At 35.5% G+C, this 25,734-nt stretch overlaps 1 protein-coding gene across 1 annotated transcript; it reads right to left on the bottom strand.

The window, feature by feature from the left end:
• Window positions 1-360: 360 nt before the first annotated feature.
• Window positions 361-24,648, bottom strand: LOC131163020 (serine/threonine-protein kinase SRK2I-like). Its single transcript, XM_058119711.1, has 9 exons — window positions 24,121-24,648; window positions 22,473-22,547; window positions 22,274-22,381; window positions 22,142-22,195; window positions 21,947-22,039; window positions 21,544-21,636; window positions 2,252-2,356; window positions 2,051-2,149; window positions 361-1,110 (listed from the first exon to the last, which is right to left on the bottom strand). The coding sequence occupies exons 1-9, from the start codon at window positions 24,301-24,303 to the stop codon at window positions 805-807; spliced, it is 1,116 nt and encodes a 371-aa protein (XP_057975694.1). The 5' UTR covers window positions 24,304-24,648; the 3' UTR covers window positions 361-804.
• Window positions 24,649-25,734: the final 1,086 nt, after the last annotated feature.

The raw sequence follows: 25,734 nt of genomic DNA, 5'->3' as shown, positions 1-25,734 counted from the left end.
TACTACTGACAATAGACATCCCATCCCATCAGCACACCAAACTGCAACCTCTTTGAGAAAACTAACACGCTTGTTGCAAGACACAACGTTGTTGACCACAAGCAAGGATGAGATCTCTCCCACCTCATCTAATTGCAGATTGAAGGATTTTCCTTCGATCTTGATTGATTCAACATCGGCTACTGCAAGAAATTTCATAGTTCGCACATACGAAGGGGGTCCGGTGCTGTAATAAAATCATCGTACCACAAAAGCAAGGCCATGCAATCACAATGTGTTTGCCTATAACTAGACAAACAAAAAGAACCTGCTCATATATACATATGACCTCATTAGCTTCTCTAATATGAAGAATTAAAATTATATCCAAACAAACCTGTCTTATTACAATGATATCAAGACTTAAGACAACTGTCATACAAATTATAAATGTATTCATGTGAAAAACAATGGGTGCAGTACAACAGATGGAACAGGATCATGTAAAATTGATGAATAAACATGACATCAAGGGAGGGTGGATTTTCACCTGTTCTAAAGAGTTTTCACAACTTTTTAACCACCCCTGTAAAGGAGTAAAATCACATTCTACCATAAAGGTATAAAATATGCATATTATGGACACAACAAGCTCATCAGGCATATGATATATATAACTGAGATTAGCCATCACCCGTTTTTCAATGGTGATTGGCTGTAATAATACACCAAATTCTACACGCATTGTCCAAGCTTACTCCTTGAGCAGCCATAAACCAACCCAGAAGAAATACTGTGGCGGAAGCTGTCTTTTGGAAGCCCAGTTTATCGTATAGCATATATCAACTCCCCGCTGCTGTCAGCATCAAGCTCAGAATCATCCTCCAAGTCATCCATGTCATCATCCATGTCATCATCCATGTCCAGGTTGTCCGGCATATAATGGCCGAGAGTACGAAACCCAGCAGCTGGTATGGTTGCCTCAGCAATTATCTGCATGATCTCATCAATGCTCTGCATGGGTTGATCAGGCTCTTCGAACTGGTTACTCATCGTTTTCTCATTCATGAGGTCTACAGGGAGGTTCTTTAGAAACCACTCATGGTTTCTGATCTCGGGAATGGAAATTCTCTGTTGCATGTAGATATCCAAAGACAAGAGGCTTAACAACTGATCAAACTTGGCAAAATTACTATAATTTCAAATGCTTATTAAGACCTAGAAAATATGCGCAACCCCACAGAACGAGCTACAAAGCAAGCAACATCAATATTCAGTCCAAGTTTCAGAAGCCAAATTCACGTAATAATATCTCCTTTTCACATGGCATTTCTAGATCATATTCAAGTATAATGGTTTTGCACGACTGCAGTGATACAAATAGTTAAAGGGCCAGTTCAGAGAGCTCAAAGTACACAGTTACAAGATAAACTATACCTTCAGTTTTAATCCCATTTCCATGAAACACACACAATACATGCCGGCGACACATTGAAGAGAGCTTACAGAGTTTGGACTGAACAAGGAGACATTTAGTCTCCAATTTCTCATATCATATTCTGCTCATATTCCACAATTGCAGTTATTCCTACAAGTACAGACCACCAGCTATAGAAGGAATAGTTCAAGCTAAAACATGTTATCAGCTTCAAATCCTTTCCCAATTGCCCATGGAACAAATTCTGGTGGGACTATGTTATTATGGCAGGGAGCGGATTTGAAACACACAATGCCATAATAACCTTGCATGAAAGCAATGAAGTATTCCAAAGAAAGTAATCATTCAGAAATGACCTGTTCAAAATGACATCGAAATCATGTGGTAGCTATTCCACAAACAAATGCACAATTGTTATAATCAAGTATGCATGAGAGAGAGAGAGAGAGAGAGAGAGAGAGAGAGAGAATAAACTCATAGAACAGTCAAGAGGATAAAGTACAAAATTATTTCAACAGCAGGGAAGGGTCACAAATTGTGACAAAAGCAAAAAAGTTTCCCCATCTTTCATATATAAATCTGAAATGAATTCTACAGAGATAATAAAATTTCTTTAAAATAAAGATTACTAACCAATGCAGGGTCAGCAACAAAAATCCGTGATATTAGGTCACAGCACTCCTGAGATATGTGAAAAGAATCTGGAATGGAATACTGAACACTGAGAATTCTCTGCATGGGAAGGAAACCCATGAAAAACTTCTTTTAGTCAACGGATTTACAGAAACTGGGATTAAGTAAACAAGCATGCTATAATAATGTCTGAAGAACTACCTGTATTGTCTTCCGAAAGTCTTTTGGTTCGCTGGGATCCTCAAAAGGATATGTACCTACCAGCATGACATATAAGGTTACACCACAAGACCACACATCCGCAATCTGCAATAGCAATACACGTCAAATCAGTAACTTATTCTTTGAATAATCGGATTAATGCATTAATATTCGTTTATGGAAGTGATCAAAAGACCTGAAAATATGCATCAGATGTGTATCTGCACATGCATGTGCATTGATCACCAAGAGAAAATCTCTCAATCCTTTTGACAACAGTTAAAAGAAGTAAAAGTATAGAACGATGAAAATTCTAGATATTGAGAGGAGAAGGCCTTATTGAGCTGCCCAAAGAATTTTCTTGGCCATTTCATTTAATTATCAGAAGGACTAATGCAGTGAAGACCAGCTGAAATGAACTCTTGATAGGCCATGCCAGCATTCAGATCCTTGCTCTCCTATGACCATCAGACGGGCAGAGCTCTCTGAATGGTTATTTATGGGACTGCAGTACTATTGCCATGGTTTTAAAAACTGGCTGTTAACATTGTTATGTGATAATAGGATTGGCGGATGAAACACAATTTAGAACCATATTCATAAAATTTGCTAATGCCATAAACGACTTAATGGACGTGCCTATATCATACACATTAAATAACATTTGAATAGACCACAAGCACTAGACCACGACAATTACCATTACACAGGCTGCCATCAGTTTTTAAAACAATGAGAATTGCACATGATATTGAAAAGGAAAAAAAAAAATCAACCTTAAACCTAAATTTAAATATAAACCATTTGGTGCATACCACATGAAAGAACATCAGGTAGCCAGGTTTAAGGTTCATAAACACCTCAAACAGTCTAAGAAATCAGCCAGAGTGTGTACAAGCCTTCTGAAGCACATCTAAGCATATTATATTGACATTCATCTCAATATTTCCATTATTCAATTTGTTATTGAAGAGGGGCTTCTTCAGATGAGAAAGAAGTTTTAATGGTACACATGTAATGAATGTTCTAGAGAGGGCCCAGACTCCAGAGAGGAGAGCTAGGCAATTTCCAAGAAGCTCAATTGTGGATAGTGGCAGGTGAAGGGGTTCTAGTGGCTCAATAAATTCCCTAAGGCCTGAGTGGGAATTCAAAAGTTAGGCAGTTGGAGAAGTACTCTGCATGTCACACAGTTCATTGTGTTCTATGTCTACGCTTTAGCTGGACTTTGTGGTTCGGATAATAGATAGCTCTGGACTTGAAGCAGTCTAGGATACCATCTCACCAAAAGTCTACAGAAAAGTTAGGAGGACTGATCCATGAAGCAAAATTGAAGAAGGGGAAGCTAGAGGAGCAGAATTTGGAAACCTAACTCCAACTAGCCAGCAATCTTTTAAGCCTAGGAGACCAAAACTTTGCCTTACACTTAGCCAGTGTATTTTTTTTTTTCTTAATATTGTTTATGTATGCTTTCTTTTCTAATCTATTGTCGCATTTGGATGACTTATGCTTAATGAGATATATGTGAAGGCATTTTGTATTTTTTTGTTTTATGTATTTTGTTTGAAAAATAATGGAAATTTAAAATAAAATATAAATGAATAATACTACTTAAAACATCCACCCAATCGTATGTCTCAACCTATTTGTGTAAACCATATATGTCTTGACTTTTTTATAGGACAAGCGCCTGTTGACCCCATGCTGAGGAGATAGAATCTCAATCTATCTTAAGGGATAATTTTTTAAATACATTTGGATTCATTGTCACATGATTAAGATTTGGTGAGGAGGAAGATTCTTGTACAATTTCCAAGGAGGCTTTCCCTCAACTCAAGCTGAAGAGTAAGAATCTCCACCCAACTCCAAGGAGATGGTTTTTCAACCCAGAATTAGGGAGAGAGACTCCCTGACTCAACCCAAGGAGGCTTCCTCTGAACCTGGCAGTATAAGCACCATCCAGTGCCTCCTCAGGGACTCTTCATGGACTTCTCCAAGAATTGTGTCTGATTTGACCTCATCATATTGGCACAGGAATTGAGCTAAAAGGTCTGCAAGATCTCAAGATTCGAGAACTCTTGGGAGAACCAAAAACATTTAGCTGTTCTCTTGAAAGGAATTGGCCTAGTGACGAGATATTTTACTTTGTCACAACAAGAAGCCTGTGAGCTAGAAGATATTGTGAGACCTTCTGGGCAGCGAAGATAACTAACAAACAATGCTTTTCTATTGCCTAGTAACTTATCTCGTGCAAGAATTTGCTTTAACAATAAAATGGAGCTCACCTACTTCCTATGCCAGCAAAGGCCCCAAACAGTTCTACGTAAAATAAAGATACAATTCATAGGAAGGTCCTTGATTTCCATTTGGAATGAGATTTGACAGAAGTGGATTAATATAGAGGACCCCAATTAGTGTGGCTTAAGGCTTCGTCATCATTGTCCGTGTTGTCCTTGATTGGTATGGTCATAGTAATTGAGGCAACTAGAATCCTCTTTTAGATTTACTATGTTCCATCCCAAAATCCAACAAGGCCACCTTCTCCTAAGGGAAAAGAAATTTTTTACTTAAGAAAGACAATGAACAATCATATCGAGGACACTAAACCCTCAAAATGAAGATAAAAAACAAAAGTAAAAACTCAAAAAGAAAAAATAAAAGAAAAACAAAAAATCCTAAGTGGAGAAGAAATTTTCACAGAAAAGAGGACAAATTTGATCCTAGGTTTCCACAGGCCCATGTTTAAGGTTTACATACATATAAGGATTTTGAGAACCTTGAGCTTGAGATCATTATCCAATTCATAAACACTAGAAATCTCCAAACACTTCATCAAATGCCCCTTGGCATTGTCGGTCTTGCCATTAAAAAGCTTAAATTTGAAACTCACTAATGCAGGACCAACGTCCACTAACATGAATTCTCAGTTACCATCGCCATTAAATTAATACATAGAAGGCCTTTTATAGGCTAACAATGCTTGGAGAATAAGAAAACTAATTTTAAAAACCTAAATAAACTAAAATATTATTTTCCTAAATAATAATACCCTATAATCTTGTTTCCTAAGTAATAATATCCTAGAATCTTGAAGATATGACCCTAATAAAATTACCCAAAATAAAGCAAACGAACAAATACAATAAAAATTAGGAAAGAAAAATAGATCTTGTTTGCACAGTGCATCACTAGCATAGTCCTTGGGATAAGACATGGACATAAGCCAATTTATATAAGGAAGACTAAAATTCAGCTTGGAAATAGCAGGTCTATCCTGATTCCTCTCCAAAATCTTGAATACATCCTTCTTCATGATGAAGGAGGCAGAATTGCACATGATGGGAGTTGAAGGAACATGAGTAAGGTTCAAAGGAGCATGTGAAGTAGATCCACCATAATAAACTTGTGGGAGATAGACTAGATGCAGACAGTCTCACAAAAACCACAGCCGCTGTCCTCAAATTTTGAACACAACTTTCCAAATACTGAAAATTTCCCAATCAACCCCATTCAAAATCCCTCACATCGCAGTACCGTCTCCTCATATGGCCACCACCATTGGGCTCACCCATAGTAGTTAAAAGCGCGCCTCCTAGGCACAAGGCGCAGTGAGGCGAAGATGCTTGCACCTCATACCAGGTGAGGCGAGGCAACCTACAAGAGGCGACACTAGGCGAGACGAGGCGCAGTGGGGCGCGAGGCGCAGTGAGGCGTGCCTTGTGAATTTTTAAGTCATTTAAAGGAGAGAAATAGCCCAAGCCAGCCCTTCGTGAGTTCGTTTGCAAGCCTTTGAACCAGCCGGAAGCCTTCACGACTTCGTCTTCAAGCTTCAAACCAGGATTGTGAGTTCATCTTCAACATTTTGAAGAAGCACGACCCTGCACGACTTTGTTTCGAACCAGCCGGAGCCTTCGCGAGTTCGTCTGCCTACCTTCAAAGCAATCGTGAGTTCGTCTGACTGCCTTCGAACACGACGTGAGTTCTGCACATCGTCTTCAACATCTCGAACCAGCTGTGAGATCGTCTTTAAGCCTTCGAACCTTTGTAGATATAGTGTATATATTGTTTATTTTAATATTTTAATGGCTTCATTCCTTGATTTTTGAACAGGGAGATTGTTGGAAGCAAAGAGGCCACATTTATATTGGACACCGTGTGTTGCTCATTGCATTGATTTAATTTTGGAGGATATTGGAAAGATGCCTTCAATTCGTGCGACTTTGAAAAGGGCAATTTTTTTGAATGGCTATATCTATAACTGTGTTGGCATTGTGAACTTGATGAGATAGTTCACTAGAGGAAAGGAGTTACTAAGACCTGCAGTTACAAGATTTGCAACTGCCTCCATCACCTTTCGTTCAATCCACCTTCAAAAGAACAACTTGAGGAAGATGTTTACTTCTAAAGATTGGAATATTGCTAAATGGGCAAAGGAGGCGGCTGGCAAAAGAGCAGCTACTATTGTTTTGATGCCTACTTTTTGGAGTACCATCGTCTATGCTTTTAAGTTAATAGGTCTACTTGTTCATGTACTCCGTTTGGTTGATGGGGAAAAGAAACCTGCAATGGAATACATTTATGAAGCAATGGGTAAGGCTAAGGAAGTCATAGCTAAGGCTTTTGGTGAGAGAGAGGATAAATTCAAGGAGGCATTTGAAATTATTGATACGAGGTGGGGATGCCAACTCTATCAAACGTTACATGCAGCTGCACACTACTTGAATCCAGAATTTTTCTATTCAAACCCCAACATTTTGCAAGATGAAGAAATTATGACGGGTTTGTACAAATGTATTGCAAGGTTACTGCCAACTATTGAAATGCAAGATAAAGTTTCAAATGAGTTGGAAAAATATAATGCCGCTAGTGGCGTCTTTGGAATTAGTTTGGCAATGAGACAAAGGAAGCCAAAAGCACCAGGTAAAGTGGCATTTGTACTACCTCTTTCTTTTTGAAAATTATTTTTTCTATTTACCTAGTAGGTATTCATTTAAAATTTATTTTATAACAGCGCAATGGTGGATGGCATATGGATCAACAACTCCAAACTTGCAAAAGTTTGCTGTGAAAATTCTTAGCCTCACGTGTAGTGCTACCGGCTACGAAAGAAATTGGAGCATATTCCAACATGTAAGTCATTAGTATATCATGGATTAATTATTAAAGAACAAGAACTACCAATCTACTGCTTTTTAGAATCATTATTAACCATATTACTTTAAACTTTTTGCAGCTTCATAGCAAAAGGAGAAATAGGCTATCCCAGCAAAGCTTGAATGATTTGGTATTTGTGAAATATAATCAAACTCTGAGACATCGATACGACAAAAGTGACACCATTGATCCCATGATTCCCATCCTCCTAAAGGACAGTGATTATAATAATGAGTGGTTGATTGGTAGGATGGATGGCGATTCTGATAAGGATGATGAACTTGTGTTTGAAGATGATAATTTGACTTGGGATTCTGTTGTTAGAGCTGCTAGACTAAATAACCCCCCGCATCACACTAGATCAAGAATAAGTACAAATATGCCATCATCGTCTAGAGGAAGAGGAAGGGCTTCATCTAGTAGTGCAACCAGTGCTAGGGGTCGAACCACAATGTTGGAACTTGTAGATGAGGATGAAATCCAAGTGGATAGTGCAGAGGAGACGGAAGAGGAAAAAGATGTTGGAGAAAACAGTTCTGATGATGAAGAGGAAGATAATGATATCTTCACCGACTTAGTTGATGATTAATGATGAGTGATGATTGAAGAGGATTTTTAGATTTTATAATTTGAAATCTTTTATTGTACTCTTTTCTTTTGATGTTGAACTATGTTGAATTGTTGATGCTTTTGGGCTTTGTCTTGGCAATTTTATTAAATTTCCAATTTTGTTATTGAATGTTTTGGCATTTTAAATTCTAATATTACTAGATATTCATATGTTCATATATAAATTACCCCAAATAGATATTTTACACCATTTTAATAATTGTGCGCCTCACCTTCGTGAGGCGCGCGCCTTCACCTCGCATCTCGGCTTCAAAGACCCTTTGCGCCTCGGCTCGCCTCGCGCCTTTGACTACTATGGGCTCACCACCCCTCGAGTACCAACATCCAAAATCTCACACATGTGCCCAAGACGCATGCAACAAGGACTACTAGAAACTCTTGTAGCTTCCAAACTTAAGAAAAATTGGTTCAAGGCACAAGATTTTGTCTTTTCCAGAGATTTTGATCTGCAGCATGACATTTTGATTCTAGACATGATATTTTGCAAGCAAGCATAATATTTCAATATGAAAAGCTGGAAATTGGACTACCAGTGGTCCATCAGCACTTTGGAGCATCAATGTCATTGCCAGCAATAAGAATCAAATTACATTTCTGCATTGTCTGAGTTTTCCATGTGAATTAGTTTTAATTTATGCATGATACTCAAGATTAAAGGTGAATTGAAGATAGTTCTTGAAAAAGTGGGAGTTAGGTTTATGGTTTTGCATGAGTAAATTAAGAATTGTCAGCAACTTGTGTTAAAGGCTTTTGGTGATATATGGTTGCAGTGTCCATACATATATATATATACACACACAAAAATATATACGTATATGTGTGTATATACTGCAGCATGAAGATTAATGTTGGGATCGTTGTTTGGTGGGTACAAAACATTCTCCGGTGCTTTGAATAGCCTAAAAAATTTAGGTTGCAGACTTGGTTAAAACATTCATTGATTTTCCTACCAAATAGAAAAGCAGTATAGCGGTTGTTGCTTCTCATACCTTTGAGTTGTGTGAAGACCAAAATGACCATTAAATAATGGAATTAAACTAGAAGTTCTTCAGATTTTAATGGTGATGATTCTCTTAATGACTTTGATGATAAAGTGTATTCTTTGGAGTATTATTTATGATGTTATAACCTGACTGAGGCTTGAAAGTTGTGTTTGGCTAAATCAAAATTGAAAGGAACTCCTCGAATTTGGTGGATTAAATAATAGATCTTCAGAACAAGGAGATTTGGTGATATTAAAACATGGGATGAGGTGAAGCAGGCCATGTAGGAGCAATTTGCACCTTCCAATCACCATCATCATGTTTATCTGCAACTTTTGACTTGAAGCAAAAAGAAAAGACAGTGGCATATTACACTAGTAGGTCTTGTACTTGGCTATTTGAATGGAAAGAAGAGGTAATGATAGCTTTTTATAGAATGGGTTGAAGCCAGCTATTGCCTCCAAGCTTGCTGCATGTCATCTCGCGACAATCGAGGATGCTGTTTGGTCTGCTACTAAGATATAGAAGTATATGCAGTGTAACCCCCCCCCCCCTTACAACTACATAAACCCTTCGGTTTGAGAAGAGTACTAGTGGGGTTGTATGAGAGGAAGTCATCTGAGCAATTGGGTAAAGAAGTTTAGACTAATATCCCTTGGAAGACTCCTGAGCATTCTGGAACAACTTCTAAGGTCTAACCATCAATCGAATGCTTCAGATTTCAATGTTTTGGGCATTGAGCTACACAATCTGACAATGTCCAAACCAAGTCATGGCTACTGCAGAAAAAGAAGATGATGATGACAATTGAAGCTGAAAATGTAGTCCCAAGTAACTTCAATGATGATGGCAACATAAAAAATTGTTTAGTACTCCAATCTATACCCTATGCCCACAAAGCTGAAGAAAAAGAAGATTGGAGATTGGTTGTTGATTATGGTAGTTGTACAAATGCAATTTTTGAAGAAGCTGTGAACAGTGAATAAGTTAAATTCAGAAACTGAGCCTCGTCCTGATTTTTACAAAAATTTCTTGGGTAAACATTACCAACTCGAAGGTCTATGATCGTTGCTTGCTAACATCAAAATTGGTTCAAACGTGGACATAGTGCAGTGTGATATCCTTCCTCGAAAATTTGTCATACATTTTTGGGTCTTCCGTGGTTGTTTTGTAGGAGGGTTAAGCACAATGCCTACAGAAATTATTATTCCCTCTCCATCAACAAGAATAATTCGATGCCATCTCAAGTTCTTTCCTTCACCAAATTGAAGCATACTGCTGGCTCTTTTCTTAGGAAGCGAGATGATCCTATCCACTGTGACGGACTCCATGGTGCTTTCCCCAACTTGATAAAATCAATTTCTTTTCAAAAGGAGGGAATTGATGAAGGATGGGGGAAGTAGATTTTTGGATGGATCAATTGACCCAAACTTGGAGAACAATTTCCGAGAATTGGGTCAAACGATTGTTGGTCCTAAACTGAAATACGCTTTGCTAATTAGCAGTTTATTATGTGTGCTTTAGTTTTCTTGAAATAGGCTTTTGTGTATTTTAGTGGATTGTTCATAATTTCATGTATCTTTAGGGGAATATGTGTAATTTATTCTAGAAGGCTTTGTTAGGGTGTGAAAGTCATGTAAGAGTTGTTTATTGTTGAATTTGAATTGAAGTGAACATGCCTTGTCCCCCCCACCCCCACCTCTGGTCTCCTCTATTTGTCCCAAATTCTCTTCTTTGATGTTGCATGCCTCACATGGTGTCTAAGACGCATGCTTGGGGGCGGGTGAGAGGAGAGGGGGGGGAGGGGGGGGAGATGCTGAGGGTGATTAGGAGAAACAATAGTCATTGCTCCCACTTGGAGGTAATTTGGCTGCAGGGGTTAAGGTAGTCCCTTGAGGCTGTGAAACTTAGGTGGAATCAGGAATCTATAATAATAACTTATAATGAAGGATTTTGGAGCTTCCTTAAAGTGTCTACATGGCATTGTTTTTTTTTATTATTTTTTATTATATTTAAATATGACGTTTATTTCGCCATATTTCTCTCTCTTTTCTTAATTTTCTTTTTTTCCCAAGCAGCCTTTTCATCTTCCAATGTGTGCTCCTTTCACATTTCTTCCTTTGTTTTGTACAAGCACGGTTAACATGACATTGTTATAAAAGATGCAGAAAATAAATAGGGAAATAAATAAATAGAGACAAGATAAAAATTTACGTGGTTCAGTTATGCCTACTCCACGGGCGGATGGCATCAAAACTTCACTATCATAGGAGGAATTACAATATGATATAGAACCGGCCTTGTATAAGATATCTCTACCTTCTCTTTATCTCTCCTTTTCACTAATCCTTTCTATATACTCCTCACTTCAGGCATCCAATGTGTATATATAAGCATGTTAAATGTATGTGTCTTACAAATGAGAGGGGTAGGGTGCCCTTGTATAGGGCAATATGGATACCTATGCATTTGTTAAGGTGAAAACCAAAGTGGTGGAAAATGGGATGACATCCACTTTTCCCATAATCCTATTTTTCATAACACTCCCCGTTGGATGTCACTCATATATTAACTACTTCTGCTAAGATCTTTAAGGTGTCTCATTCTGATGAGATGAACCAATTTCTTGAATGTTGTAGTAGGCAAAATTTTGGTGATCAAATCTGCAACACTATCACTTGATCGGATCTGTTAAACATCTATATCACCATTCTTTTAGAGTTCATGTGTATACAAGAATTTTGAAGAGAAATGCTTTGTTCCATCACCCTTTATATATCCTTCTCTTAGTTGAGCTATACATGCAGTGTTGTCTTCATATAAAACTGTTGGAATATTCTTAATTGATTGAAGACCACAATTTGCTTGAATATGATAAATCATTAATCTAAGTCACACGCATTCTCTACTAACTTCATGGATAGCTAGTATTTCAGAATGATTGGATAATGTTGTTGTAATTTTCTGCTTTATTGATCTCTAAAATATAGCAGTTTTTCCATAAAGAAACACATATCTAGTTTGAGATTTAGCATTGTGAGGATCAGATAAATATCCGGCATCTGCATATCCTGCTAATTGAGATTTGGAATCAAATGAGTAGAATAAACCCAAATCAGATGTAAGTCTCAAATATCAAAGAATGTGCTTAATTTCATTCTAGTGCCGCCAAGTAGGAGCAGAGTTGTATCTTATTAGGAGATTTACAGCAAATGCAATGTCAGATCTTGTACAATTGGTCAAATACATTAGCGAGCCGATAACACTTAAGTATGGTACTTCAGGACCAAATAATTCCTCCCCCTCATCATGAGGTCGAAATGGATCCTTCTTAATATCAAGTGATCACACCATCATTGGAAATCCCAAAGGATGAACTTTGTCAATATAGAATTGCCTTAATACCTTCTCGGTATATTTCAATTGATGAACAAAAATTTTGCCATTTACATGTTTAATCCGTAGGCCAAGACAATATTTTATCTTTCCTAAATCTTTTGTTTCAAATTCAGTCATTAAATAATTAGCAGCTTTAGTGAGCTATTCAGGAATCCCAACTAAATTCAAATCATCAACATAAACAACAATTATAGCAAATCCGGATTCTGATCTTTTAATAAAAACGCAGGGACAAATTGGATCATTTATGAAACCTTCTTTCACAAGATACTCACTTAATCGATTGTACCACATGCGTCCAAATTGCTTTAATCCACATAAAAAAAGTTGGAATTTAATTAAATATAAATTTCAGGGTTTTACTTCAGGCAATTTAAATCCTTCGGGGATTTTCATATAAATTTCATTATCCAACAATCCATATAGGTATGTTGTTACTACGTCCATAAGACGCATGCTCAGTCGTTCAACAACTGCTAGCCCAATTAAGAATTTGAATGTGATTCCATCCATTACAGGAGAATATGTCTCCTCATAATCAATTCTAGGTTTCTGTGAGAAATCTTGTGCCACAAGCCTTGCTTTATACCAAGTAATTTCATTATTTTCATTTCACTTGCACACAAATACCCATTTATATCCAACGGGTTGGACATCTTCTGGTGTCTAGACTCTACAGGTCCAAAAACTTCTCTTTTTGATAGAGTTTAATTCTGATGTGTTAACCTCTTTCCATTTTGGCTAATCACTTTTATATCGACATTCATTGACAGATTTAAGTTCAGGATCCTCATTACTTCTGGTAATGTCAGTAGCTAGTGCATATGCAAATGTGTCGTTGACAACAACTTTATTTCTATCCCACATTTCTCTTGTGTAATGAATTGAGATCTCATTATTATTTCTAGGTACCTATCCCTTTTCAAGGGATATCTCTTCAGGAGTTTTCTCTTCAGGAGATTCCTCTTCAGAAGGTTCCTCTTTAGGAGGTTTTATAATAGGGATTTCATTTTCAAGAGAAATGGGTTTGTGAATGTCGAATGAATCATCCACCTCTATAACTATAACTATTTCTAGAGTGTTTACAAATTTCAATCTTCTTCCGAGAGTTTTATCTTTTGCACCAACAGGCCTTCCACGCTTAATTTGTGGTTTAGGTTCATTAGCCGATTGTTGTCCTTCAGGGACATCAATACGTGCTGGAATATTTGCAGCAGGTATAGGAGATTTTAGTATGACTTTGGTATCTGCAAAACAATATGGTAATTGATTTGCAATCCCTTACAAATGGATAATCTTCTGAATTTCAAGTTCACTTTGATTTGTGCGAGAATCTAAATGAGATAAACTCATGGCATTCCATGTGATTTCATATTGTACTTCAGGCACTGATTTAGCTCCCCCCTAATGTAGGGAATATTGTTTCATCAAAATGACAATCTTGAAACAGTGCTTTAAATAGATCCCCTCATAAAGGTTCAAGATATCTAATAATAGAAGGGAAATCAAAACCAACATAGATACTAAACTTACATTGAAGACCCATTTTAGATCTTTGAAGAGGGGCAATAGGAACACATACTGCACAACCAAAAGTTCTTAAATAACAAATATCAAGTTGTTGCCCAAAAACTAACTGCATGGGTGAAAGGTTATTGCAAGCAGTGGGTCTTATACGAACTAAACATGCACTATGAAGAATAGCATGTCCCCAAACAGATAAAGGCAATTTAGTTCTCATAATCATAGGTCTAGCAATGAGTTTAAGTCTCTTAATAAAAGATTTAGCTAAACCATTTTGTGTATAGGTATAAGCAACGGGATGTTCAACATCTATTCCAAGTGTCATGCAATAGTTATCAAAGTTTGGGATCTAAATTTGCCGGCATTATCCAAACGAATTGATTTAATTGGATAATCTGGAAAATGAGCTCGTAATCTAATGAGTTGAGAAAGAAGTCTAGCAAATGCAATATTACGAGTAGAAAGTGGAGAAACATGTGACCATCTAGTAGATACATCAATAAATATCATAAATTATATAAATGGTCCAAATGATCTAAATGGTCCAAATGGTGGATGTATTGATCTGCATGTATCACCATGAATTCTCTATAAGAAACTGGGTGATTCAAGACTTACTTTTGAAACAGATGGTTTGACAATTAATTTTCCTTAAGAACAAGCAGTACACATGAAATCATTTGTTAAAAGAATCTTCTGATTCTTTAGTGGATGACCATGTGAATTCTTCGCATCATTACATCTCCAGGATGTCCAAGACGATCATGTCAAAGTGTAAATAACTTTGGGTCATTGCACTTATGATGCAAGACATTATATGATTTAACTGCTTTAATCTTTGTATAATACAATCCAAAAGATTAAGTTGGTAACTTTTCTAAAATTTGTTTCTTCCCAGAAACGGATCAATAGAAGTAATATAAAGGAATTCTTTACTGCCTTCATTTAAGCCTTCATTTGTAGCTTAAATGTGATATCCATTAAGTTTTAAATCTTTAAAGCTTAACAGATTTCTTATGATCTAATAGAATATAAAGCTTCATCAATTTGTAATAAAGTATCATTGGGTAACTTTATATTAGCTCTTTCGGAACCTTCAATCAAATTTGAAGAACCAGATATTGTATTGACATTTGTTGAAGATATATTCAAGTAATAGAAATATTTCCTATCTCGAAGAATTGTGTGTTGTAGCACTGTCAGCTAAACAAACTTCTTCCAAAGACATCTTAGAATCGATCAAAGCTTTAAGATAATTCACACTACAACAAATATTTTAAAAACACAATACTATAATTGATCATAGCAGCAATTTATCAAAATACAATATTACTTACTATATATCCTAAAATATTACATCATTATTTTCATCTGGATTTACAAGAAAATCGGCAACATCAAGATAAATAGAGTTGGATGGTCCAGCATCTGTTGGAACAACATTATTAGCAAAATTTGTTTCAACATCTTTAGTCTTTTCCTTTTCTTTTATAGATGCTTAGTATAGATCTACCAAGTGCCTAGGCGTACGACAGATACGCGACCAATGACATTTTCCTTTGCATCTGTAACATTCAATTTCATGTTGTCTGGGTTGCTGATTTTAATCATTTACCCGCTTTCTGAGGATCATCCGACTCATCCCTCTTCTAGGGGTTATCGCTCTTCTGGGGGATTATAGTTTCACGTTGATGCCAGTGATTATTTCAACCACGGCCACAACCATGCCCACGACCATGCCTGCGGCCTCGTCCTCGACCACAAGATGTATTCATATTCACTTCAAGGAATGGGGTCGAACCAGTCTTGGTGATTTTTCATCAAAAGCTCGTTATTTTGCTCAACGACAAGAAGACATGATATAAGTTCAAAAAATTTAATAAATTTTTGTTCCCTATATTGTTGTTGCAGGAGCACATTAGTGGGATGGAAAGTAATAAAAGTTTTTTCTATCATGTTTTCATCAGTAATATTTTCACCACATAATTTTAGCTTCGAGCTAATCTTATGCAGAGCTAAGCTATACTCACCGACTGTTTTAAAGTCTTGCAACCTCAAGTGCAACCATTCATATCGAGCTTTTGGTAAAATCACAATTTTCTGGTGGTCAAATCTATCTTTTAAATTTTTTCATAGGATAAATGGATCTTTAACAGTGAGGTATTCAGTTTTTAATTCTTCATCTAAATGATGACAAAGGAAGATCATAACTTTTGCGCAATCCTGCAGGGATGCAGTATTTCCATATAAAATAGTATCTCTCAAGTTCATTGCATTTAGATGAATATCAACATCAAGAATCCATGATAAATAATTGTTGTCTTTGATATCAAGGGGAACAAATTCAACTTTGCTTATGTTCGACATCTGAATAAATTAACAATAATAAGGCAATTTAGAAAACAGAATATAAAAACTGAAATAAAACTAAGATAATAATAAAATATTATTTCCACCCTTCTGGGGTACTTAAATATATCTCTTCAGGAACATTATTTTATTTTTCTCAATTTGTACTCTTCAGGAGTATGATTCCAATTTACAATATTAAATTGAGTAATAATTTAACACTTCTTCCGGAGGTTAAATATACTATTTCATATGGAGAATAAATGTTTCCCCTTTTCAGGAGGTCAAATTTAACATCTCTTCGAGAGGTTAAAAATATAGACGACAAATTTAAATATATTGCCTCTTTAGGAGGATTATCTCTTTGGGAGATATGTATATACGGAAGATTTAAATATATAGCCTCTTTAGGGAGACTATTATACCATCTCTTCTGAGATAGGTAGTTTATATATATAGGTGGTACAAAAATAAAATCAACCAGGCGATATAAACAAAAATAAAATCGTCCATTAAGGCGATATAAATATTTAGAAATATGTCAGTTGGTTAGAGTCTCGTGCTGATAACGTACCATAAAAGATGCAAAAAATAAATAGGAAGATAAATAAATAGAAACAAGACAAAAATTTACGTGGTTCGGCTATGCCTACTCCACGGGCGGATGGGATCAAAACTTCACTATCACAAGAGGAATTACAATATTATATAAAACCAGCCTTGTACAAGATATCTCTACCTTCTCTTTATCTCTCCCCTTCACTAATCCTTTCTATATACTCTTCACTTCAAGCATGCAATGCGTATATATAAGCATGCTATATGAATGTGTCTTACAAATAAGAGGGGTAGGGTGCCCTTTTTTATAGGGCAATATGGATACCTATGCATTTATTGGAGTGGAAACCAAAGTGGTAGAAAATGAGGTGGTGGAAGATGGGAATCATGGGATGACATCCTCTTTTCCCATAATCCTATTTTTCATAACAGACATTGAATTGTTTATTTTTTTTATTATTACTTTATTCAAATGAACAATCCCAAGTGATGCTTTTCAAATTTTATAATTTAACTTTACATTTCACAAACAGAAATTTGTAAATATTTTCCATCGTTTCAAGCAAACATTAATATTTTATTTTGTTTTTATTAATATGTTTACAAATCCAACATCACCATGCATTTATAAAGAACCCCTTCTCCCACTTTTACCACTAGGTTTTTTTTTTTTTTTTCATCTCAATCCCAATACCTCCTAATTTTTATTCTCTTAATTATGGCAGTGTTCTCAAATTTCTTAAATATTAAATTCATCACCAGTAAATTTGCCTATATAAACACATTTTCTTATAAGAAATATATCAATTTGTTACCTTCACTCATTTTGTCAGCTAGATTGAACTATCACTTTTTGCTACCACAAGCCAAGTATTTTTGGAGTTCTTCCCCCCCCCCCCCCCCGGGGGGGGTACTTTTAGGGTTCACAAGTTTGTCACAATTCTTTTTTTACCTAACTTATGTCTCATGGCTATTTTTTTCAATCATGAATTCTTTGTTAATTTTTTTAAAATCATGAACTCTTATTTATGCTACGGACTTCATGCTTACAGCATATAGCATGAGATGACAACATATGAAGTTAAAATCTACTTAACAAGTTATGAATTTTATTTTTATAGTTGATATTCTATGAATTGAAAGCATTTGATTCAAGAACATCTGTACATTCATGTTAGGTCATAAAAAATTTATTGTCTTATTTCCCCAAACACTACACAATCATGTTGTGTGCAGTTGTATGACAAAGTGTATATTATATATTATGTTGATGATGGATATATGGCACAATGTGTTGTGTACGTTGGATTAATGTATTTGCAAAATCAAGAATATATGCATATAGATAATTAACACTATAGTAGTCAATCAATAACATTACTATTTTTAATTACAATTTTATGATGTCACTTGTAAGAACCACCGCATTTGCAATTTTAAGTTTGAAATTTTAATTTGTTTCATTTTTAATTCCATACGTAATTAAAAATTGTAAAATAAAACAAGAAGTATATAAAATATAATTTATAAGAAATTAATATAAGTGAAAATATATTTTGGAAGACAATAGACACTAACCTATTCTATCATATCAAATGCAGGTTTCAAGTTAGAAAAATGAGAAGCAAAATATTGGAAAAAAGTCTATCACTTCAACAACAAATATTGAGATGCCAACAAAAAATGATAAAGATGATACAAGAGGCAAAAAATGAAATTTTGATTGATGTGAAAATAATGCACCACAATTGATGAATTAAGTGTAGGTGGAATAATTTATAATTATGTAAACTACAGTTGATAATGAATAGATCCATGTGTATTTAAATACACAAATAGATAAATACATACATACATACACAAGAGATTAAGTGCTCAAATAATTATATTTTTAATATTTTCTACCGATTTATTCTCATTCTTTACAACTATACTACTAACAATTTATTTCTATAATTTTGAGAGATTTGTTATTTTCACTAATAAAAAGAGAAAGTAGCATTGTTTTATTAAAGTTCAAATTTATAAAATAACGTTTAGTAATCTTTATTTTTACTGCAAATAAATTATAGCAATATTTAATAGAAAATTTTTCTTTTTTTTACTGAAAAATTTTGACAATTAATTTCATTTAGTACTTTTGAAAATAAGAATATATATTTTTTAAAATAAATATTTTTAATAAAATTATGCGCATCACGCGGGTTAATAACTAGTCATCTAACAAATGGGAGCCTTATATATTTTAGTGCTCTCCAAAAGAACACCAAACACCTTGTCTTTTGGAGGACATCTGCATCATCTAAGCCATGCAGGTTGCAAGTTTGGGAATTTCTTGGCACTAGGCAAGATGATTTGAGTTGAGCATTGGAAGCTTCAGGTTAAATACCTCACCTTCTCTTAGCCATTACCCTGCAGAAGCACACTCTTCCCAGCAAAGTTGTCATAATGTAGAGGAGGTTCTTGAGAAGGGAGAGGACTTTGATTTGTATACAAGTGGAGGATATCCTAGAGAGACCTAGAAAGGAGAAAGGGAATTCCTAAAAAGCTCAAGCTTAGATGGTCAGATAAAAGGATTATGATGGTTAAAGAGATATCCTAAGCTAGTGGGAATCCGGGGTTTGGAGAGAGAAATAAAGCCTAATTGCCTCAGTGTCGAAAGATCTCCAGTCAAGAATGATCAAGGGATTTATAGGGGAAAGGTAAATGAGTGTAAGATGTCACCCAAACTCACCCTTCAATAAGAGCATGCCAAGTCACATTTCACAAAACGTGAAAGTGATAAATTTTTGGACCAAAACGTGTCATGATACATGTTCAGGGTGAGAGAAAAGAAAAGGGAACACACTTGACAAATGACATGTGACAAACACTTGAGCAACTAGGAAAAGACTGACACATTTGGTTTGCAAGATGCATATTCCTAGTAATACATTAGTTATAATAGGTTAGTTACAATTAGTTATGCAAAAATTAAGTTGTTACGGTAAAGCAAATAACAATGAGATACTTTTTATAGTCCACAATAAGAAATAAATAAGGAATAACTATTCATATAAATGTTTATTCCTTTCTTACTACACATTAAATGAAATAATTAGGAATATATAAGGAATTATTATTCCCTCTACTCCCTACTTTTACGTTATATTCCATCTTATTTCCAAGAATAGCTCCAAAAACCAAATGTATTGTAAGGGTTCAAGATTCCCCCTAGCTAACCCTAATTTAAGCCCACTAGGCCAAGACTCTTAAGAACATCCTTAGGACTGGACTAGAAATGACCCTATCACACGTCTCTCTGACCAATCCCAAGTGCAGACTACAAATTTTGACCTCCTGCAAGAGTACAAGCACAAGACAATTAACAACTAATTCATAGTTGTGCACATAGAAGTTGGATGTTGGTCAATTTCATAACTTAGGGTGAAGTGGTATTTTCATGCATAATAGAATTACTAAGGGTTGTGAATCATTAATCACCAAGTCATCTAAAAGCTCGAGCTTTTAGATTGATTATAACAATAATATAATACTTTCCCTCATGCATGAGGCCCCATTACTCAACATATGACAATTTTGAATAATGGAGCTTGCCATAGGATTTGAAATTGAACCTTTGAGCCATAATGGATCTGATACCATGTGGTTGGCTTAAGCAGTTAGATTGAGTAGTACTAGTGGTCTAATACTCTCCCTTACATGTACCCTCCCCTATAGAACACATGCAAATTCTAAACAATAGGATTCATCCTTGAATTTGAACAGGACATTGATGCTACAACAGCTTTAATACCATGTTAGACCTCCAATTATACAAAAGAAAAACTTAAGCTTTTAGATGAATTAGTTGTTAACAATTCATATGGCATTAGGTAAGTTCATGGACTTCACATGTCAAATACATTCATGTAGTTTGATTTGAGCAAGTGAGGGGACGTTGGAGTACATCCCACATCAATTAGGAAAGGGAAGTGTCAAGGATATATGTCCTAGTTGTGTCTCTCCAATTATGTTTTTGAGTTGAAAGCATAGCTATAACATGGCCAATTCTTCACAGAACATTTTTTTTCCTATTGTTGTACAGTGGGGATGCCAATCCACACAAAAAAAAAAAAAAAGTGTCGATCTAACCGCAGCCCCATGCAGCACACAGAGCGAGTTTGACCCCCATTTTTGCCCCAACTTCTCCTTTTCAAAATTAAATGTTGGGTCTAACATGTTTGGTAATTAGCTTTTCCAACTTTTGAAAGCCAGCTTTTAGCTTTTTGATAGCTTTTACAACTTACAGATTTGAAGCTTTTAAAACAAAAGGCTAGCTTTTTCTCCAACAAATTATCTTATTCTACTATTGTCCTTTATTTTTTTCAAATATTACAAAACTATCAAAAAATTAATTATATTTCCAAAAAATACAGGTCCATTTTAGTCATTCTAAATATTTTTGGGCACCTTATAACTTTTTTACAAAACACTCAAAGCTAGCTTTTTCTTTCTAATGACTCCTTTTTCATAGGGGGGCAAACATTTCTAGAACAATATCAATAAGTTCCTTTTCATCATCTCCTTCTTAAAATGTCCTTTTAAAAGCAAAAATTTCTCACTTTTACCAGTCAAACAAAAGTTTCAAGAGAAAAATTTGGTGCAGAAATGATAAATTTAATATATTTTATTGCGCAGAAGTAGAAATAATTTTACCTTGCCATCATACTCTTGCCTCATTAGTACTTCTGGAGCAATGTATGCAGGAGTTCCCACAGTTGATTTTGGTTGTGAATGTAGCACTGACGACTGAGAAAAGGGCAAGAAGTTACATATGCATATATAATAATACGTTAATTTTTGCGAATGAAGTGCCAAAGATTGAGAAAAGCAAAGAGTTAGACCCACAAAGATAATAATTATTGCAGATTGTCTACATAATGAGGATTGGGTTCAATGCAACGTCAATGTATTGATCCAGAAACTAAGATAAGTACCCATATATTTCACAAATAAGGGATTTTTTTTTTTTTTCACTTTTGCCTTGGAGTTTATTTTTCAAGTACACAAGTGCATAAATGATGTTGAAGAGAGCAGAACTGAGCCGAACATCTAGTACCTTAGAGTAGCCAAAATCACAGATTTTCAAACGAGGAGCCGGGCTTCCATCCAGCAGAGTGTTTTCCAACTTCAAGTCCCGATGACATACTTGCTACATCATGGGGATAAGACACACGAAGCCAAATAAATTTTTGGTTTGCGGCGGAATGTATACATAACAAACATTCAAACAGAAGTAATATTTTAATACTACCATTGCATGGCAATAGCTGACTCCTGATATAAGTTGTTGAAAGAAGAACCGAGCCTGCAGCAGAAACAAAGATGAAGAAACCATAACAGAGACTGCATTACACAAAAGAGAAATCAATTTATAACATAAAACCTCATCTTCACTGAAGCGTCCTGCTCCTGCATTGGATATTCGTTCAAAAAGCTCCCCCCCAGAAGCATATTCCATCACAATGGCCAGATGTGTTGGCGTCAATATAACCTAAAGAAGAATGCACAGCAGAGCTAATAGTGAATTAACTAACATTCCTCTTAGCAAGAGATATAATTATGAAGGCTTAAAGTCAACAAACCTCTTTAAACCTAACAATGTTTGGATGCCTCAGAGATCTATGATTAATGATTTCCCTCTTAACATTTTCATCAATCTGCAGCCGAGAGTTCCATATTTAGACAACTCAAATCTTCATAAATCCCAATTTAAAGCTGACTCGTGAAAATACTAAGGTTTAAATTTTCTAATCACAGTTTACAGAAAGTAATTTCGATTATCAACATAGTTTCACTGCATGGTTATTACAAATGCTAAAACCCTAGCAAACCACAAACTGGTACAAACATTCTGAAACGTGGTACATTTTCATTCCGAATCATTAAATCTAGCGATCTAAAGTCGTAGTTCAATATTTTTCACACAATATTTTTATCATTTAAGATCTGGAAAACTATCACTTTGTAATTCTATTTTTATTCATTATTAGTCTATTTCACGAAATAAAATCTCTTATAGATTTAGAAACACCATAACACCCTTTCAAAAATATACAAGTGTCATCACACCTTTTTCACCAACATATCTATATATAAGTATGCCCCTAATGTACCACTTAGAGCATGTGTGGACCCCGATTTGCCCCCCTAATGTACCAATTTTTGTTCCTATTCCATGAACCCGAACATTCCGCATTCTATATAACGTTGGTTTGGTGAAACAAGTGCTCCAATTTATTTCAAACCTAGTGTTTGGGAGCTTGGAGTTTAATTGTGAGATTTAAACAAAACATAATGCAAAATTATATTGACTTTTGCCCAAAGCCACACAATTGAAATCTGAGGCTTGAAATTCATGTTCCCAAACATTGTGTAAAACCATCAAATTTACCAGTTGAAAATCCACCTTCTTAAAGTGTGCAAAATATAAGCAAGTTTATTATCTCCATATACACAAGATGAACCATACCGACAAGGTGAAAAAAAAACGCTGTGTTTGGAAATATAGATTTAGAGCCTTGAATTCGGATGTATAAGGATTTGGGCAAAATTAAATACAAATTCTTGTGGAATTTTAGAAAAATCCATACATTCTAAATTCAGAGCCTCAAAAAATCAATGATCTATTAGATAAACTATTTCCAATGAAAACAAATTGAAAAGCTCACTGCATCCATTGGCAGCCTATGTGGAAGAAATTTTCAATCATAATCAGAACAAGTTCCATTCAGTTTCTGAGAAACTAGTCCGCCTTCATGCGAGAGAGAGAGAGAGAGAGAGAGAGTGAATTTGAAGTAGGAAACTTCTTTGTTGTTTTCGATAAAAAAGAAGAGAACTTAATTAAGCACAGTTGAGTTGATTCCCTTTTTTTCAAGTACAGAATTGATTCTTTCTCACCAAAAAACAGGAAAACAATGGAGGGCATACGGTTTCAAATTTCTAAGAATTTTTTAAGTTCTACCACTTCAGTAAGCAAACAGAACGTAGAAGTTCACCGTGTTTCCATTTTCCGCCCACAGTTGTGCTAGTTCACTAATACATCACATTTTCGGGTGAAATTAGATAACGTTCCCCCAAAAGAAAACATCAAGCGATATCAACAATAATGGTATTTCCAAATTTAAACCGACAATAAATCACAGAACTACACAAGACAATCCATCAAATACTTGGTTTCAAAAACCGTAACAGAGAGTAAATAAATAGCAAAAAAATCCCAAAACCACCGACCTTATCGCCTCTCTCGATGTACTTCACAGCCACAAGCTCCTTAGTATGCCTATCCGTCATCAATCTAGCCACGCCGAAATTTCCCGACCCGATATCCCGGACGAAATCGTAGCGGTCGCTGTCGTGCATGATCGGCATCTCCGTTCCCGGACCCATCGTCGGCTGCACCCGATCCATCGGCATGTCCGCAGAGTCCAATCACATTACCAGACCAACGACGCTGGTAGATCCCCAGTCGGCTTCACCCGACTCCCCGACCGCTTCCACAGATCGCACCCGATCCAAAAACTAAATCGGCTCGGAGACTGCTCTCTCCCCCCTACACTGCACCTCGGATTCTAGAGACGGAAAGAGATTGGTTCTGCGATCGGCGACTGATTGATGAGCATCTTACTGGTGCAACAGTGGATGGAGAGAGCTTAGAGGAAGGAGGAGGTGATATTGCCAAGGAACGCGTTGGTGGATACGGGGCGAGCAAGAGAAACGGCGTCGTTCCTTACATAAGAAGGGTGACAACGACGACGTTTTGACACGGTCCACCTGATCTCATCGAGCTCCGGCTTTGTCCTTGGCATGTTCCGTTGTCTTTTTCCTTCTATTTTTAATATTATTTTTTTCCGCGTGGCTTGTTCCACCCTCCAATGGCTTGCACTTTTGCAGGAAATGAGATAGGGTTTTTTTTTTTTGTGTTCTTGCATGACCAAAGTATCATGTGTCCAATCCACAAAGAGCTCAAATTTAGTATGATGTAATATAAAATTATAACATTTAGATTAATATTTAGGTGCTCATCCACGGTCAAAAAAAAAAAACGACATCCTAATAATCGTTTCAGCTTAAAAGAAAAGAAAAAAATCATGCATGGAGGATAACTTCAAAAAAAGAATATTCTATGTGAATATTCTACTTTTAAAATATTTCTTGATATTTTCTATTCATATTTCTTTTTAAGAATTTATGTTGTAGCTATGAGCACGTCCAATACCGAATTAGGGAAGGAGGGTGACCACTTGAGATATTTTTGGTTAGTTTTGCATGTAAAATGATTTATGAGTTGAATCATTTATAGGAGTCCAAAGCTTCCAAAAAGTCCCCACTTTCCCAAAAAAATGTAATCGATATTTAGTTTAAAGTCACCTTCAACGTCAATCGTAAAGATCTCCTATTGTTTGTTTATGTTGCTGATGCGTAATATCTTGTACTTTACCATTAGAATTGTAGCTGAACTTTTGTTCTATATTCCCGAATTAGAGTATTTACATTATATATCATAAATAACAAAATTTATAATCTCAAATTCTAATGCAACAAATTTATCAACGATACACTTAACAAAACCTAATTCCGCTCACAACCAGCTAATATAAGTAATATCCTTCCTATTATAACAATTAGAAACAACTCCCATACAATATATATATATATATATATATATATATATATAATGTCAACCTATGCGCATAATCTTCTAAGACTTAAGAGTAATATAATTACTATAAATTACAATTTGTAATAGATGATGATGATAATGTTGATTCATTAAAATTCCATCCCTCAAATTTCTATATCCAATCAAAAAAGCCATTTAGAATATATAAGGGCTACAAAATTACA

Source organism: Malania oleifera, chromosome 1 (assembly GCF_029873635.1).
Source record: "Malania oleifera isolate guangnan ecotype guangnan chromosome 1, ASM2987363v1, whole genome shotgun sequence".
Taxonomy (NCBI): Eukaryota; Viridiplantae; Streptophyta; class Magnoliopsida; order Santalales; family Ximeniaceae; genus Malania; species Malania oleifera.
The sequence above is the reverse complement of the archived record's forward strand: the minus strand, read 5'-3'. Positions and strand labels throughout refer to the sequence as shown.